This window comes from Astatotilapia calliptera, chromosome 15 (genome assembly GCF_900246225.1).
Source record: "Astatotilapia calliptera chromosome 15, fAstCal1.2, whole genome shotgun sequence".
In the NCBI taxonomy this organism is placed as follows: domain Eukaryota; kingdom Metazoa; phylum Chordata; class Actinopteri; order Cichliformes; family Cichlidae; genus Astatotilapia; species Astatotilapia calliptera.
In genome coordinates this window covers 30952208-30971509 of record NC_039316.1, presented here as the reverse complement: position 1 = coordinate 30971509, position 19302 = coordinate 30952208, and the positions used below count along the sequence as shown (strand labels likewise).

The 19302-nt window shown below is 39.0% G+C and overlaps 1 protein-coding gene across 6 annotated transcripts in view; it reads right to left on the bottom strand.

Moving 5' to 3' along the window:
• The window catches only part of map3k7 (mitogen-activated protein kinase kinase kinase 7), a 28882-nt gene extending 10001 nt beyond the window's left edge, over window positions 1–18881 (bottom strand). For 2 of the 6 annotated variants that reach the window (XM_026194555.1, XM_026194560.1), the window contains exons 1-12: window positions 18580–18881; window positions 17948–18067; window positions 17719–17829; window positions 17575–17640; window positions 17450–17495; window positions 14885–15023; window positions 12223–12347; window positions 11314–11442; window positions 10857–10987; window positions 4988–5069; window positions 1216–1346; window positions 707–854 (exon numbers count right to left, since the gene is read on the bottom strand). In XM_026194555.1, the coding sequence (XP_026050340.1) occupies window positions 707–854; window positions 1216–1346; window positions 4988–5069; window positions 10857–10987; window positions 11314–11442; window positions 12223–12347; window positions 14885–15023; window positions 17450–17495; window positions 17575–17640; window positions 17719–17829; window positions 17948–18040 (1201 nt within the window). In that variant the 5' untranslated portion in view covers window positions 18041–18067; window positions 18580–18881. The other 4 variants (XM_026194554.1, XM_026194559.1, XM_026194558.1 and 1 more) reach the window with 3 other exon arrangements.
• Window positions 18882–19302: the final 421 nt, after the last annotated feature.

The window sequence follows — 19302 nt, the reverse complement described above, 5'->3', positions numbered from 1 at the left end:
CCACAGCTGGACTGCAAATGTGGGTCATACACATGCAGAACATAGCTGTGCATGCAGAGGAAACATGCACCATTCATTCCAGGAGCTGTGAATCAGTACTGCATAGACAGTCAGCAGAGAATGCACTACCTTCCTCAGCACAGACAAGAGCAGGCATTTTGCTTTTTGGAAAAGTTCAACAAGGTGATCTGAGAACAGAGTTTTCAATAATTAAATGTTAGAAACCCCAACCACTGAAGCTATATTTAATTGTGAACAACATTTAAAACAAACAAACAAACAAACAAACAAACAAGAAAGAAAACTGACAGACATTCACATTGAAATCGAAACTACACCAGAGGAGTTCTTGATTTAGTTTCTCTATGACAGCACGAGTACATCTGCTGAAAGGAGATTAGCGACAGCTGGTTTCGAGAGGCCCTATCTTCAGAGACATATTGACACTTTTAATGAGGAATCAATCTTCAATTCAAAGTGATGAAATCACATAAAAGGGCGACCTAGGTGCCAAAAAGAAGCTTCCAGACTGGACCAGCAAAGACTGCCTCAATATTAATACTGCATGCACTCCCCCCCCTTTTTTTTTTTTTAAATTTGAAGTAATGGCATGATCAGGCCAATATGCTTTGTTAAGCTGGTCTTTTTTTTCTTTTCTTAAATGTATTTGATGTATTGATTTGTGCCAAGTTTTGTCTGGCATTACCTGCAGGTGCAAACTGCATCTTGGGCTCCAACTCTGACAGGTCAGCACTCATTCTTTTGCTGTCAGAAGAAGACAGGCACTGTGTTCGTGCTGACAGACTCTCAACGCTGCCCCCTCTGGAAAGAGACACATTCCTTAATGTGTCTCCCTGAAAGACAAACACGAAACTTTTACTGAACCACAGAAGACTGTATTACAAATGAGGATTAAGTGCTTATCAGTGCAACTTCATGGCTGACTCTGGGTTTTCAGTGTTCTGCAAACCTGGGATATACATTTTTTTACCAGTCAATATAACAGCTAATATAAAAAATTGTCCTTTAAGGACCTTTATGTTTGTTTCATTGTTCATTGACATATGCATTATGATGAATCCAAACTATGTAAAAACTATGTTAAAAAAAACACCACAACACAGAAACCAGCAGAGTTGTCAACAGAAGACAAAAAAAAAAAAAGATAAATCATTACATGTACAGTAAAAACGTCCCTTTTTAATATGGTCTTACCTTTGGCTTGAAATGAGGTGCAAACTGAGGCGTAATCTTAATAGTGTCATTGCTCCCTTGAGAATCACTGTGCTCCATGTTCGCATCACTTCTGTAGCTTGTGCTGTTACCAGTGTAGTCTACATATGAACCTGTCATTTCAATAGACACAGGACAGGACAGGACAGAAGTTAAATTTATTTATCAGTTTTAATATCAGGACAGCAAAGCAGGCAGGCAGGAAAGGAGCGATCGAGAACAAGACTGCAGTAAATTTTTGGCACAAGGGCTATCTGCTCAAATTTATACTGGCACAGAGACAGTTTCAATATTTTTTTAAATATACACTTTCACCGGTATTGCATCTTTACATTAACTTTGTGGATTTTTGTTGTCTTTGAGTTTTCAAAACACTGAAAAAAAATCAAATAATGAAAATAAAGAACTAACAGACAAATATAGAAATCTGAAATAGACTGAAAATATTACTACAATGCATTTTCCTCTGCTTAGTTATATGCTTAAACTTAGGTGGTTGTCTCATTTGAGTTGAGGCTGTATTTGAATCGTCTTGCCACGGCCATCTCTATGGAGGAGTTGGGTGGGGGCAGAGCATCTGTGGCTCCTGGGAGAGGTGGGAGGCTCACGTGTACTTACAGTCAGGACCATAAATATTGGGACATCGACACAATTCTAACATTTTTGGCTCTATACACCACCACAATGGTTTCCAAATGAAATGAACAAGATGTGCTTTAACTGCAGACTGTCAGATTTTATTAGAGGGTATTTACATCCAAATCAGGTGAATGGTGTAGGAATAACAACAGTTTGCATATGTGCCTCCCACTTGTTAAGGGACCAAAAGTAATGGGACAGAATAAGAACCACAAATCAAACTTTCACTTTTTAATTCTTGGTTGCAAATCCTTTGCAGTTAATCACAGCCGGAAGTCTGGAACACAGACATTACCAGACGCTGGGTTTCATCCCTGGTGATGCTCTGCCAGGCCTCTACTGCAACCGTCTTCAGTTACTGCTTGTTCTTGGGGCATTTTCCCCTCAGTCTTGTCTCCAGCAAGTGAAATGCATGCTCAATCTGATTCAGTTCAGGTGATTGACTTGGCCATTGCAAAACAGTCCACTTCTTTCCATTCAAAAACTCTTTGGTTGCTTTTGCAGTATGCTTTGGGTCAATGTCCATCTGCACTGTGAAGCGCCGTCCAATGAGTTCTGAAGCATTTGGCTGAATATGAGCAGATATTATTGCCCGAAACACTTCAGAATTCATCGTGCTGCTTTTCTCAGCAGTCACATCATCAATGAATACAAGAGAACCAGTTCCACTGGCAGCCATACATGCCCACGCCATGACAGTTCCACCAACATACTTTACTGATGAGGTGGTATGCTTAGGATCATGAGCAGTTCCTTTCCTTCTCCATACTCTTCTCTTCCCATCACTCTGGTACAAGTTGATCTTGGTCTCACCTGTCCATAGGATGTTGTTCCAGAACTGTGAAGGTTTTTTTTAGATGTCGTTTGGCAAACTCTAATCTGGCCTTCCTGTTTTTGGGGCTCACCAATGGTTTACATCTTGTGGTGAACCCTCTGTATTCACACTGGTGGAGTCTTCTCTTGATTGCTGACTTTGACATACATACACCTACCTCCTGGAGTGTGTTTTTTATCTGGCCAACTGTTGAGAAGGGTGTTTTCTTCACCAGGGTAAGGATTCTTCGGTCATCCACCACAGTTGTTTTCTGTGGTCTTCTGGGTCTTTCGGTGTTGCTGAGCTCACCGGTGCATTCCTTCTTCATGAGAATGTTTCAAACAGTTGTTTTGACCACGCCTAATGTTTTTGCCATCTTTCTGATGGGTTTGTTTTGTTTTTTCAGCCTAATGATGGCTTGCTTCACTGATAGTGACAGCTCTTTGGATCTCATCTTGGCAGTTGACAGCAACAGATTCCAAATGCAAATAGCACACTTGAAATGAACTCTGGACCTTTTATCTGCTCATTGCAATTGGGATGAGGGGATATCACACACCTGGCCATGGAACAGCCAAGAAGCCAATTGTCCCATTGCTTTTGGTCCCTTAACAAGTGGGAGGCACATATGCAAACTGTTTTAATTCCTACACCCGATTTTGATGTAATAACCCTCTAATAAAAGCTGACAGTCTGCAGTTAAAGCACATCTTGTTTGTTTCATTTGTTGGAATTGTGTCGATGTCCCAATATTTATGGACCTGACTGTATGCCACACTGATTCAGTGCTGGTCCTATAAATTCACAAAAATGCCACACTTCTGTGTACTCTGTTCAGTGTTACTGTCACTGCACCCTCAACTGCACTGAAGCATTTGTGATGACTGGCAATGAGTCTTTTACAGCGCTGTGGAGAAATCTTGGCCCACTCATCTTTGTAGAATTGTTGTAATTCAGCCTCACTGGAGAGTTTGAGCATGAACCGGCTTTTTAGGTCATACCACAGAATGGCAATCAAATTCAGTTCAAAGCTTTGACTAGGCCACTCCAAAGTCTTCATTTGGTTTTTCTTATATCATTCAGAGGTGGACTTGCTGGTGTGTTTCGGATCATTGTCCTGCTGCAGAACCCAAGTGAACTTCGGCTTGATGGCTGGACATTCTCCTTCAAGGATGATTTGGTAGACAACAGAATTCATGGTTCCATTTACTATAGCAAGTCAACAAAACAGCTCCACACCATCATACTACTACCACCATATTTTACTGTTGGTATGATGTTCCTTTTCTGAAATGCTGTGTTATAGTAATGCAAGATGCAAGGGGACACACACTTTTGTCCAAAAGTCTTGGGGATCATCAAGATGTTCTCCAGCAAAACTGAGAAGAGCCTTTATGTTCCTTTTGTCGTCTCTTTCTTCTGGTGGAGTCATGAATACCGGCCTTAACTGAGGCATACAGTTCTTCTGATGTCCTTCTGGGGTCTTTTGGGACCTCTTGGATGAGTCGTCACTGCACTTTTGGGGTAATTTTGGTCATGTGGCCACTCCTGGGAGGGTTCACCACTCTTACATGTTTTCCCCATTTGTGGATAATGGCTTTCACTGTGGCTTTCTGGAGTCCCAGAGCTTTTCTATTACTATTATTGTAATTTTATATTATTGTTGCGTTTACTTTTATCCTGTTGCTAAACTAATTTCCCTTTTGGGACAACAAAGAATTTGAGTTGAATTGAATTGAATTAGATATGGCTTTATTTAGTTTGTCATTTGTTCCTGAATTTTCTTGGATCGCGGAATGATGTCTGGCTTTTGAGGATGTTTTGGTGTACTCCAGTACTTATGTACTTAGGAACATCTATCTTACTGCTTCATGTTAATGTTAATCCAGCTGCTAATGTTATGTGTACTGGCCTGAATTTTACTGCAATCATTTGCCCACAAACTTAAGCCAAGGCTGCTTTCTTTTGAAGGTATATTATTCTGAGAACTTCTAAAACACATGTGACCTTGAGCTCAGTACTGGGCAACTGTATAGATACCAGGATACACTGGAGTTGCTGTGCTGGTCAACAACATGCCGCTCATAGTACACCTTTGTAAACATCCATGGTATTTGTGCAGGCAGAGAAAACAGTTTGAATTAACAAAGGAAAAAAATCCTATGTGGTAGAAGAAGTAAGTTAACGACGCACATAATAGTTTTTCTGTAAAGAAAAGCGATTAGCAGCAGTAAGAGGAACTATAATTATTTAAACATAATCTAGAGCGTCATCTTCACACGACCTTAACATGAGATGTACCTGTACTAGTTGCAGAGTTGCTCTGTCCCTCATCTGAATACTGGTATGGATACTGAAGGGGTTCATCAGACCCTGGGAAGTACTGCAAAAAGAATGAAAACAACACATAATGTTGGGAGTTCTCAACTCAGGCTTACTATGAATGAAAAAAATCCTATTAGTATAATTAATTCAGGAGAGTAGGACTTGGTGATATTTTGAGACATAATATATGTATTATGTATATATATGTAATATATATAATAAATAATATATGGAAAGTTTAAGCTATATTTGGCTTAATGTTACAACCTCAAACACTAAGAGAACACCAAGAATGAATCTACCAGAGATCACTGACACAAAGCCATATTTACCTTGCAGAAAAGAGATAGGGTTGGTCAACTGCTAAGTGACCTTCGTTTACTATAGTTCTGACACTATATAGCACAGTATACAGTGGGGCAAAAAAGTATTTAGTCAGCCACCGATTGTGCAAGTTCCCCCACCTAAAATGATGACAGAGGTCAGTAATTTGCACCAGAGGTACACTTCAACTGTGAGAGACAGAATGTGAAAAAAAAAAAAAAAATCCATGAATCCACATGGTAGGATTTGTAAAGAATTTATTCGTAAATCAGGGTGGAAAATAAGTATTTGGTCAATAACAAAAATACAACTCAATACTTTGTAACATAACCTTTGTTGGCAATAACAGAGGTCAAACGTTTACTATAGGTCTTTACCAGGTTTGCACACACAGTAGCTGGTATTTTGGACCATTCCTCCATGCAGATCTTCTCGAGAGCAGTGATGTTTTGGGGCTGTCGCCGAGCAACACGGACTTTCAACTCCCGCCACAGATTTTCTATGGGGTTGAGGTCTGGAGACTGGCTAGGCCACTCCAGGACTTTCAAATGCTTCTTACGGAGCCACTCCTTTGTTGCCCGGGCGGTGTGTTTTGGATCATTGTCATGTTGGAAGACCCAGCCTCGTTTCATCTTCAAAGTTCTCACTGATGGAAGGAGGTTTTGGCTCAAAATCTCACGATACATGGCCCCATTCATTCTGTCCTTAACACGGACCAGTCGTCCTGTCCCCTTGGCAGAAAAACAGCCCCATAGCATGATGTTTCCACCCCCATGCTTCACAGTAGGTATGGTGTTCTTGGGATGCAACTCAGTATTCCTCTTCCTCCAAACACGACGAGTTGAGTTTATACCAAAAAGTTGTACTTTGGTTTCATCTGACCACATGACATTCTCCCAATCCTCTGCTGTATCATCCATGTGCTCTCTGGCAAACTTCAGACGGGCCTGGACATGCACTGGCTTCAGCAGCGGAACACGTCTGGCACTGCGGGATTTGATTCCCTGCCGTTGTAGTGTGTTACTGATGGTGACCTTTGTTACTTTGGTCCCAGCTCTCTGCAGGTCATTCACCAGGTCCCCCCGTGTGGTTCTGGGATCTTTGCTCACCGTTCTCATGATCATTTTGACCCCACGGGATGAGATCTTGCGTGGAGCCCCAGATCGAGGGAGATTATCAGTGGTCTTGTATGTCTTCCATTTTCTGATGATTGCTCCCACAGTTGATTTTTTCACACCAAGCTGCTTGCCTATTGTAGATTCACTCTTCCCAGTCTGGTGCAGGTCTACAATACTTTTCCTGGTGTCCTTCGAAAGCTCTTTGGTCTTGGCCATGGCGGAGTTTGGAGTCTGACTGTTTGAGGCTGTGGACAGGTGTCTTTTATACAGATGATGAGTTCAAACAGGTGCCATTCATACAGGTAACGAGTGGGGGACAGAAAAGCTTCTTACAGAAGACGTTACAGGTCTGTGAGAGCCAGAGATTTTCCTTGTTTGAGGTGACCAAATACTTATTTTCCACCCTGATTTACGAATAAATTCTTTACAAATCCTACCATGTGAATTCATGGCTTTTTTTTTTTCACATTCTGTCTCTCACAGTTGAAGTGTACCTCTGGTGCAAATTACTGACCTCTGTCATCATTTTAAGTGGGGGAACTTGCACAATCGGTGGCTGACTAAATACTTTTTTTTGCCCCACTGTATATGAATAAAGATGTGGTTTGTTTAGAATAGTATAATGGTTTTTCAAACATATGAATGATGTATTTTAGAAGTGTTATAAAATAATACACAAGACTATCTATAATTTGCATAATTACATCAATGTTCAAAAATACTGTTGGCCACCAGTGCTACCCCTCAAACCTCTTAGTATACACGTTTGGTATCAATGTAAGACTGTTAAAATGGTGTTAAATGGTTAAAATGTGCCGTAAAACTATTGCCGCAAACGGGAAGCAGTAGCACAAATGTATTCCAACAGCCGAAAAGTCATCCACTGCAAAATGAAGAATGTTTTAAACTCTGCATGTCAACATCTTCCCACACACCAAAGAAAATGTTAAATAAAACAGCTGTGATACCTGATTCTTTGTCAATCGTTTTTATAGTCACCGTCTAGACTTTTTTTTCTGTAATTTGGGGTCATCACATTTTAATTTTACTATTTTTATATATTATAAGCACAAAAGAACAATTTCAATTGTTTTATTATTACTCGATGTCCTTTTTCGTTATGATCTTTTGTTTGCTTTTTAAAGGTCTAGTGTTGACCACCTGCTGTGACAGTATTGTCATTGGTCAAAAACCTCTGCGTGCAACTGATGGTTAAAAAAAATGGTTTAAATAAAACATTTTAATTCATTCAGATTTCTTGTATTCAAAGCAGAAAAATAAATATTGAATGAGCATACCAGTGCAAATTTAGGCACTGTATGGTTGAAAACAATTTTTGTTTTTTGGAGGTTATTTAAACATATCGTGATATATATTGTGTATCATGATATAATCAAAAAAATATTGTGACATTAGATTTTCCTCATATTGCCCAGGCTTAGTTCACACGTATATAAACGTCCCATTCTTAATTAATAGCGTTTAAAATTATGTTGGCCTGCCTCCTGTATAGGCCTGCACAATAAATCGAAAATTTATTGTCATCGCGATATCAGCCTGTGCGATGGGCCCATCGCAAAAGACGGCGTAAACGGCGATAATTGGGTACCTTAAAATGTTTACACACGTGCTTTAAAGAATTTACCAATAAAAGAAACCCCTTTACACATTTGATCAGTCGAATAGAGCCCTTCACGGCATTAACCAATCACATGGATTAGAGGTGGGGAGTGAACAACACTGCAGCAACGAGTCAGAGTTGTAATGGCTGAGAGCGAGACACATGACAAGAATGCTACTGACTATGAACTCGTGGCTTAAAAAAAAAAAAAAAAAAAATAATAATAATAATAATAGTACCTCGCTTAATTGGAGGTACTTTGGATTTGATAAAGACGACGTTCTCCAAACACAGGTACTCTGCAAAACTTCCTGAACACTTGTGGCAACCACCAGAGGAATCACGACTAATCTCCACCATCATCTTCAATACAACCACAGAGAACTGTTTGAAGAGTTCCAGAAAGATAGGGCTAGCCAAACAAAGGTTGCTAATGTTAAGACAAAGAGCACAGCAATCCAACAGCAGTCTCTGTATCAGATTTTTCAAGTGGAACTCCTTATGAGAAAACGTCGAAGCGGTATAAAGAAATAACAGAGGCCATTACACATTTTTTGGCTAAAGACATGATGCCTATAAATACAGTTAGCAGAGAGGGCTTCACCAGTCTAATACATAAAGTGGACCGGAGATACCGCATCCCCTCACGAAACTACATTTCCCATGTCGCCATTCCACAAATGTACGAAACATGCTGCAAGACCGTCATGTTTGAACTAAGCCAAGCTGAAAACTACGCAAGCACTACAGTAAAGTTTCCTCTCCAGTTTTGACTTACATCATAACTACTTGGTGAGTGGTAAAATGATGAACAACTGCATTGAGATCATTTGCAGTATAATTTAAGTTATGTTTATTTAAAACTAATGATAGAGACCGGGAAGGATGTCTTTTTTTTATGGGGGTAATGTTTCAATGTTAAAGTGCACTTTGTTGTTACACTGCTCATACACTGCTCATACAGCAGCTTTCTTTAAATAAACTGTTGCAGTAAAATGGAAATTATGTATTTTTCCATTATGGAAATTATGTATTCATTTCATTTTTTTTTTGCTATTTATTTTATCGCAAGTCATATCGTTATCGCAATATTGATCAAAGTTATTGCACATCGCAGGTTTTCCTAATATCGTGCAGCCCTACTCCTGTAGCTATAACAGCTTCAACTCCTTTAGGAAGAATTTCCACAAGGTTTATTCCTAATCGGTTCCACTTTGTTATGATACCACTAACAGTTGACTGTGTAATATTTAGTAGCAAGGACATTTTTGTTGCACACTCGGAACCCTATCGCGATACCATATTGGAATACACCGAGCTCCTGAGAGTGCCCCATTCTTTCACAAATGGTGTATATATCAGCCCAAATGCAAAACAGACTAAACTGTTTTCTTTCATGCTAGTGTCCACACCCTGGTGCAAAATTTGGTTGCTTGGTTTTAATGAAATTATTAATTTTGAATGGCAAAAATACAGCTGCTCAATTTTTTTTTGAAAAAGCACAAAAATCTGCACAACTTCACCATTTAATACTCGTCGCCTGTTTACTTCCCCTTTGACCGGAGAGATAGAGGGAGAGATGGATAGTGGTGTCATAACTAGGGATGGGTACCGGTATCCGGTGCCATGATGGCACCGGTTCTGACATAAACGGTAGTAACCAGACCGAAAAGCAGCGCACATTTCGGTGCTTTATTTCGGTGCTTTTTTCCCTGAGATTTGATACACTTCAGATTCTAGCCAATCATTTTATGTTTCCAAGGATAGTAGGTGGGCCCAGGTACGTACGTTCTTTTAGAGCAGAGCTACAGATTAAAAATGCCCAAGGTGAAGCAGTCAAAAGTCTGGCTGTACTTCACAGCAAAAGATGCAAACTCAGCAGCCTGCAACAAGTGCTTTAAGGTGATACTGTGCAAAGGAGGTAACACCTTGAATCTGATGAAACACCTGGCGACGCATACCGCTTTTTTTAAAGCCGAGAAATGCACCGTACCTACTCCGTGTGTGGTGCCTGTTATCGGACCCGGAGTTATCAACATCCCCCAAGAAACGGAAGAGGAGAGCCCTGGCCCCTAGCCCTGCCAGTGTAGCAGAAATGATGACTGATGATGATGGCAGCAGCAGCCGTTCTTCTCTGCGTGAGTAGCTTAATGTTGTTCGTGTGTAATTGTACATTAATGCATGTAAGGTAAACTAGAAAACACCGTCGTAGTTACATGCGGCTGTCTTCTTGTTTGATGGCAGATACTCCCTTCACCCTGGCCAAAAAGGCTAAAATGACCAAAGAAAAATTGGAAAACAGTTAAACATGAGAGGTTTTTGGACAAAATTTGTGTTTTTTCCATTGTTTAAGCACTGCTTCCAGCCAAGAGTGATACCATATATGACCTATAGCTGCATAAAAGGCTAACATTGTTATCTTTTTACAAAAAAACAGATAAACATGAGAGGTTTTTGGACAAAGTTTGTGTTTTCCATTTTTTAAGCACTGGCACCGTTTCAAAAGTACCGGTTTGCCACCGGTATCGGATAAAACCTAAATGATACCCATCCCTAGTCATAACATCTCTGGACTGGTAACTGCCATTTATAAACTAATATGTTTAGAATATATTCGACCAGCTACTTTTTCTGGTGCCGACAAGCAAGGACAGCAATGTTTAATCATTGCTGTCAGCTAGAGGTGTACATCCCTAATTTTAACAAACTGATGAGACCCCCGGAGACTGCAGTTTTTTGATTCATTTACTTCAATTTACTAAAAGTACACAAGGCAGAATACCTTCATTAGATGAGTCATGATCTTCACTATCTCTTCCATGGAAGGCCGCTGAGAGGGGTCTTTGGACCAACAGCGAGTCATTAGGCTTTCAATGGGCTTGGGCAAATTCTTGATTAAAGGTGGTCTTGTGCCTGAATACAATAAAAAGAAATAACTGGTCACACGCAGTTACAGGGAAAGACATATCTGCATCACACAACACAAGAGAAATAAATATTATATATTACTGCCTCCCATTTTTTGAGTCAGTAGTGCTGCATCCAGGATGCAATAAACTGCAAGGAGAGCTGAAAAGGTCAACATGTCTTTTACCCCCTCTGCCAACATCTTTATTTTGACAATCTTCTAGCATGCATGCCTGAGCACTCTTAGTGGCCGACAGCTGGATGTGACCTCTGCATCACCCACCACAAACAAACACACAGACCCACACAGTCAGACAGGAAGAGTGACTCACCATTGTGCACAGCCCACATAATGCGAAAAGCTGGCCCTCCGATTTCATCGAAGGGCTTCCTGCGGGTGATCACCTCCCAAAGAATGATTCCCCAGCTGAACACATCACACTTCTCGCTGTAATTGCTGCCTGTGAGTAGAAAGAAACCCACAGCAACACTTAGGTCCTTTTCAAAGAGGGGGAAAAGGCTCAGTCTGACATCACTGACTGATAAAGGAAATTCTCTGCGGAACATTTGACAAGAGAGCGAGGAATGTGCCTGGCAGAGGCAGCAGCTTTTCTCTTGCTTTCAGTGGGGAGGAGGATGAAAATAAGGGAGCCATTTTCACCAAGGAACGGCTCCTGTGTTGCTTAATTATGGAGCCTGTTATTGAAGAATTAAAGTGCACATCATACACCTATTTCAAACTTGCTGCGCTGGGTTTTTCTGATAACATTCCACACTGATGCAAATTAGTTGTGAAGGGTTCACTGAGGGGGCAAAAGCGGCTTGTTTAATTGCACTGGAGTCTTGCAACATGCATCCAAAAACAAGGCAATGACTAGGAGTAATTCATCTTTCCCTGTGACATCCTCTAATCAGTCTCTTATTGTAGACTTACATTAGGCTCTTGGTTGTGTAAGAACAAAAATTCTGCGTTTACAGAAGAAAAGCCAGTACAGCATGACTCCATTCATCATCTCACTGTCACTGGTTCGGTAGCTACTATCAATAAATAAGAGTATGGTGGAAGTAATATATAGTATAATAATAATAATCATAATAATAATAATAGCAGGACCCATCTCCAATTAGATGAAACATGACAAAGATGATGAGGCTGAGGTAATTAGAAAAACACATCTCAGTTTTTCTTGGTCAAAAAATAGGAAAACATTTCAAACAGCTGTAATACTACTCATATTTGCCTTCAAATACTTCTGGGGCCATCCATGCTGCACTTCCTTTGTTGTTGGTCATGTGTGTCTGAATGTCACATGCTGTTCCAAAGTCACAAATCTTCAGCACAGTCCCTCCTGCCACCAGAAGTAGACTGAAACAAGGAAGACATACATCCTGTTAGCAGCAAAAAAGTGCCTTGAACTAAACAACATAGGACTAACTGTAACTAACTTCAGCCCGGTTTGGTTTAAAATGTTTCTTTTTAAAAAGTACTAGAGGAATGACAGTGCTCGGCTCTTACGACTGTTTGAGACAAAGGAAATTCTATAGTAATAATGCAGGAAATAAATTCCTGTACAATATTGGATAGGTGACAATTTGTGACTATGAGAGGCTTCATTAATTCTATAAACTCTCCAAATGATCTACACAGAACAGGTAAGCTGGTCCTCTCTTCCTACAGAATACTTACTAGTAATAGGTTAGTTTTCTTGCTTTTTTTTTTTTTTTAATTAATGCTGGAAGTGTTGCCTCTGGTCCTTCTGAGACAATGGAATATAATCCAGATATCACAACATATTTCATTAATTACTGCATCCTATATAGCAGTAAACAATTACATCAAATCTACCACTATTCTGTATTTCCACATGTTTTCTTTTTTTTAGTGCAACACATTTAAAGGGTTTCCACAGAGGAAATGACCATGCAATAAGAATAAAGACAGTCTTCACATAATAATGAGATTTCCATCCTGTGTGGATGCCCTGCAAGAGTTGGCATTTATAGAGGGTGTGTTAGTCTGATCCAGCTGTTATAAAGAAGATGCGAGTAACTCTATATGCTGATAACACAGGTTTTCTTCATGGTATTTACCACTTCCTTTGATCAGGATTTTACATTGCTGGCATGTAATGCCATTCCCTGAATCCTGAAGCTGCCAGATTGAATTGCAACCACTGCTTTTCATTTCCCTTTTTTCCATCTAGGCTTTCCATAATCAATGAGAATATAATCTGAATAAGCCCAAAACAAAATGTATATCGAAGTAAATAATGTCTTTACACCTTCCCATTTTGCCTGTATCAGACACATCCAAATGTCGTTCATTTATGGCCAAAATGTTTTGGCTAGTTATTTAAGGGTTGGAGTACACTGTCTTGCTAATTTCTTCTTCTTCTTCTTCTTCTTTTTTGAAAAATACAGCATTTTATCAAATTCTCTGATAGTAGGATTCGTATCATGAGAGAGAAAGAAAAATGATATATTCTGAACATGTCACAATTCCAAACTTTCATTAGCATCCTAAAGGTAAATAAAAAGAGCCATAATAAAATAAGAAAAACAAAATACAACACACATCTTACTGTGACACTTCCACACACCTCAGCATTCCTGATAGGTCGCAATAAATGTCTGTTAATATTAGGGCTGCCACGATTAGTCAACTAGTCACGATTAGTCAACTAGTGAAATCGTCGACGACTGATTTAATACTCGACGCGTCGTTTGAAGCTTTGTAAGATCACAAAAGACGCAGGAATAAGTAGTAGAATTTAAGAGTGTAATAACGGACTGAAACAGAAGATGGCAGCACTGCATGTACAAGGATGCCAGGTGCCGTTAAACCCCGAAGAAGAAGAAGCTGTGCCCCAGAATTCATAGCGCGGCCCAGCGCAGTAGTCAACAATGGCGGCAGCTAGTTAGTTTTAATATTACTCTTATTATTCTTTTTGGGTCACAAAATAAAGTTTAACATATTTTCAGGTGAGAATGTAGCTGTGTAAACCTCAAATATCTGCTCAGTTTATCAAGACACCACATATTTTCAAAAGCGCTCTGACGTTTTCGGAGATGTGCGTTACCCACTAGCTCGATAGCTAGTGGGTAACATACGTCTCACCAGCTCGATAGTTAGCCGGGGTTCAAGGCTCATTAGAGCCTGTGAGAACACCGGACTCCCGGCAAATCGTTTTCAAACCCACCGCCGTCTTTCACTACTCAGGTTAAACATGTAATATAAGTCACTTAGAGAACTTAAAAATGTTATTGTTTGGCTTTTTTAGTATTTTATTTGTTCCTGAGTAAATCGGTTTGGCTGAGAAATAAAGTTATAGTTTTTACACAGCTGAATAAACGTCAAGCAAACAACTGATTATCAGAAGTGTGAGATGCTCGAGAATATACTCCGGTGTCTTGTTATATTTTAGATAGCAAGGAGCAGGCGGCTGAGTTTATTTAAACTTCACTGAAACAACCTGCAGATTTAATTAAAATTTAATAAACTATCATCTTGTCTTTATTTTTAGTTAGCACATACCATAAACACTTCAAACTGTAAGCTAATGAGTTAGTTATACAAGAGCAGATGCGTGCTGGTGCAATAAGCTGTACGTTTTACGTCCAATGGATGCATGATCTGATTAGTCGACTAATCGCAAAAATAATTGGTGACAAGTCGACTATCAAAATAATCGTTTGTGGCAGCCCTAGTTAATATCTTGAGTAACTTTCAACTAAGTGGCTTACAATGTCATGCCAAAAAAAAAAAAAAAAGCCTCTACATGTTTCTCAAAAGATACCAGATATTTTAACAAGAACACAATATAGTACAAACTGAATCAAACTACTTTAAAGAAATAATTTGCTGGAAACATAAAGGAGTGTGTGAGGTGAAAAGGTGCATACTTGGGTGGTTTGAGGTCCCTGTGAATGAGAGCCTTTGGTTTCATGCCATGGAGATAGGCCACACCCTGGGAACACTGTAAACACCAGCTCATAGCATGGGAAGCAGTGTAATAGGGGAGGGGTTCAGCACCATGCAGTACTGTGGACAAGAAAACACAGTCTCAAACAGCGACCACAGACAGCATACCTTCAAACCAACTAGGCAAAGTGTGGGGTCCCTATAGTAATTATGACACTGTCATATGGACTGAAACACCCATGTGCATTTTCACTATAGCTTCTTTAAGAGTACTGACAAAAAGCTATTACTAGCCCTCAGTGTCCCAGCAGATGCACCTATGTTATAAATTTGAAACAGCCTGGTGTTATTTTCACAAGGAGAAGAGTGTTACATTAACAGCTTCCAAGACATAATTTAGTATTTTTGACACCAGGAGGAACAGAATACCTGTAAATAATGATCATTATTATACAATCATATTTAAAAATATAATTCATATTAATGTTTTTTTTTTTAAAATGACAGCAGCATGTTTAAAAATGCTGGAGAAATATCTTACAACTTACTAGGTTAATTTGAAATTCAATCGAGTATTACAAGACATCCCAGGAGTGTATATTAGTTCACCAATCAAAATAAAAATAAAAATGAGTGTTTGTCAACATAAAATTTCAAACTCATTGGGGATATTATCATTACTGATTATCAATAAAGGGTGACCCTTAATAAACATTCTGTCAACCAAAAATGTTCGCCAGAACAGCTAACAGATACAAGGCCTAAGCACACGAAGAAACATATATGCACATTAAATACCCACAATGACCCTCTAACAGCATATATATTTTTAAGAAAAAATTATAATATTAATGACATTAATTTTGAGTAACTGATATAAAATAATGTGTATTTTCTCATTCAACCATATACATGTGACCTGACTCTGTAGTAAGACTAAACTGCCTAGAGTCTCATTTGCAGTGGAAAAGAGGTTGAGGTTCAAACTCTAAATTTGTAGACATCCAAAAGCATTGTTTCAACAATATCTTATGACTGGATTTCAAAGTGTCAGCATATTTCACCATGAAATGTAATCACAACACAAACTGAGCTATCTGCAGCCTTGTTAGAAAAACTCACTTTACACTTCATTTTGTCCAAATTTATTCCGCAAAACTAATTTCAAACTCATCTTCACACAGTCATTTTTACACTATCATGTCCACCATGATGCCATTGGTGTAAGCATATTTCCATCATCACAACAATTGCCAGCCAAAGTCAGAGACCAGGAATTCCATTTGCGCACAAACACACGCAATATCATCAAGAACAACAGGACTTTTCGATAGTTCTCAGCATTTGTTATATTTGCTTCACTGCCCGCAATGTCCCACAAAACTATGTCCAAAAATGTAGTTTATGAAAATGTATTATAAGCAAACCACTAAGAACAGCAAACTACTTTGTCCCAAAACCTCATTCAAGTAAACCTGATAGCTACAAGGGGAAAACCCCAAACTCACTGAAATTCAGCGAAATTTGCCCCATAACAATTCTGGCAAATTTTAAGTACAACTGAGCACAGAATATTTTATGAACATGATACAAATTAGTACTAACAGTGCCCTCCATAATGTTTAAGACACAAGTTTTTGACGTTTTGTCTCTGAATGCTACCCAAAATGAATTATATATAAAACAGTTGTGACTGAAGTGGAGACAGCTTTAATTCAATTTTTTTAAAACAAAAAAATGGCATCCTTCTTGAGTTATCACATTCACAAGATTTTCAAAAACTTGACCTCTGACCTTGACCTTTTAGTTGAGGTCAGAGATTTAAATTTGTCCCCCTTTTGCAGAGGAAAAGCCCTCACCTGGCCAGGAAACTGGCCCTCACCTGGCCAGCTGGGCCAGGTGAGGGCTGCTCCCCTCTTATTTCATGATATTTCATTTCTGAAGTGTTGAATTTGCTTTTCATGGTTTGAAAGTTAGGGGGAAAGAGATTTCGCAAGAAAGGGAGGCCATCATTAGGCGGAAAAATTCAAATAAACCTGCACCTATCTGACATCCAGTAATCCCAGACTCTGCTGCTACATGACAACAAATTGCTTATAAAAGCACTCATGGTAAACATAAGAAACAACAAGCCTAGATATACATAGGATAAGTCTTTTAACTTATTTGAAAATGAGGCTGTAAGAAATATATGTATGTAATTTATTTGCAGAAGGTTCAAATACTCAATTTTCATTCTTACTGAAAATGTTAATTTAACTGTCTTAACTGTACGCACACAAATTATTTTATTACTGATCAATTTTATACCCCACCAGTTCCCAGGTTTATCTGAATATTTAGGTATGTGCATGTAAGGGCTGCATGTCGCTGTGCAAACATGGACTTCTAACGAATCAGAAAAGTGGCTGAACATGCAAACAACTGGAGGATCAACTCAACAGGGCTGTGTCTGTCTAAAGCAGTGTTCATTACTAGCAAAGCAAAATAAATGGTGTAACATGTAACACAACCATAGTGTTTTCTATTAAAACATATTGACTCACCATTATATAATGATCCACCTTCTGCATATTCCATCACAAGGCAAACCTGCGGTGGAAAGAACACCATCAAAAACTCAAAATCAACCAAATAGACCAAATAGTCATTGTTATCCTAGTGAACTTACTGGACTATTGCAAGAGCCATACAGTTTCACAATGTTGGGGTGATTCACACGTGAAAGTTGTCTGAGCTGGAGATGAAAAGGAAAGGTTACACACAGGCAGGCTGTTGAAATAATCTTGAGAATATTTCAATAACGAAAAAATACCTCAACAATAAAGGCTTTCCTCTCTGATTCACTCTCAATAGTCTTGATTGCAACATCTTTTCCTTTCCATTTTGCTTTGCAGACGACCCCAAAAGCTCCTCTCCCCACCACCTGAGAACAGGTAGTTAGCATCAAAGTTACACTCACTAGGTAAGAGCTTCATCGAGCTGACACTAACTGTTGTCATGCGCTAGTGACACGAAAAACAGCAAAAATAATCCCAAGTTACCTCCTCAACTTCAATGTCCTCATAATTGATTTCTTCAAAGGGATACCCAGGTGGTGTTTCAAGCATTTCCGCTGGTGGTAACGATAGAGACATTACTAGCTTAGGTCAGCTAGTAACTTACTATGAAAACGAGCAAACAACACATAGGTAAAAAGCTCAATATTAATAAATAATAAATAAATCAGCACAAGGATACTTAGATAGGTTTCAAGACATCAATTGCAATTACGCAGTCGTATTTTTTTTTTTTTTTTTACCGTAACTGCGTAATTATGACTGATGCCGTAAGGAGACATGGCTACTCAATAAAACAAACACGTTACAGCCTTCAAAAATGGCAAATTGTCATTCTTTGGCCGGCTGTCAAGCACCGAAAAACGGATCGGCGTTTGCCTACCTACTGTCAGTTCCCTTGATGCAGTCAAGGCTAACCGCATAGCATAACTAGCTCAGTTATGCAGCTGCTACGAAAAACTACTGGAGAAAATAAGTGTTTAAAGTTAGCTTTTTGCATAATTAAAGATCTGGGACGACAGAATAAGACTACACCATTCCTCACCAGAGTCTGACACTGTCACAACACAACCTTAAAAAAGACAAGCAATTCGAGGCCTGTTAAAATAGCAGCTTACGTTAGCTGGCTGGCCCGGTTGGTAACGCTAGCTACCAGGACTTTCTTAGCTTCAACAATCCAACTCTTCGTAGATGACTTGTCACCAGTGCCGGTTATGTGGACATGGGGATATTTTCTACTATTCATGTAAAAAAAAACCTGGAATAACGTCCATTTTTATAAAAACTGTTTTGTCTATCCACTTGACAAACAAGCATAACTTTTTGACAACTTGTGTAGCTGGCTTGCTAGGAATGTATTTTGATTCTTCGCAGGGGAGAGGGGGAGCTCCACCAGGAAGTGTGTGCGTATTGTAATTCTGTCCCCCGAAACCCAAAAAAGGTACGGAAGCGTAATGCATTAGCTTCAGAAAATGAAGCATTTTTTCCCCCGTAAATGACATAATTAGTTCGGATATAACACACAAAGAAAAAGTAAGAAATTTGTTTTCGTGTGGAATATTTCTTTGTTGTAAAGATGTTTCTAGAACAAGTCCTAAACTAGGTCTCAGGACAAAGACAGTTGTTTGGTTGTTTAGTTTGTTTGAAAAATTATTATTTCAGTTATTTTCTGAAAATTTCCGATACTTAATATTATAAATAAAAATGTTGAAGCAGTAAAAATACTTCTATGCCATTTTACAGATTAGAATTTAAATTTACTTCCAAGATAACATATATTTTGTATTTGTCCTTAGTGTAAGGTACCAATCAATATAAAAAATAAAAATAAAAAAGAATGT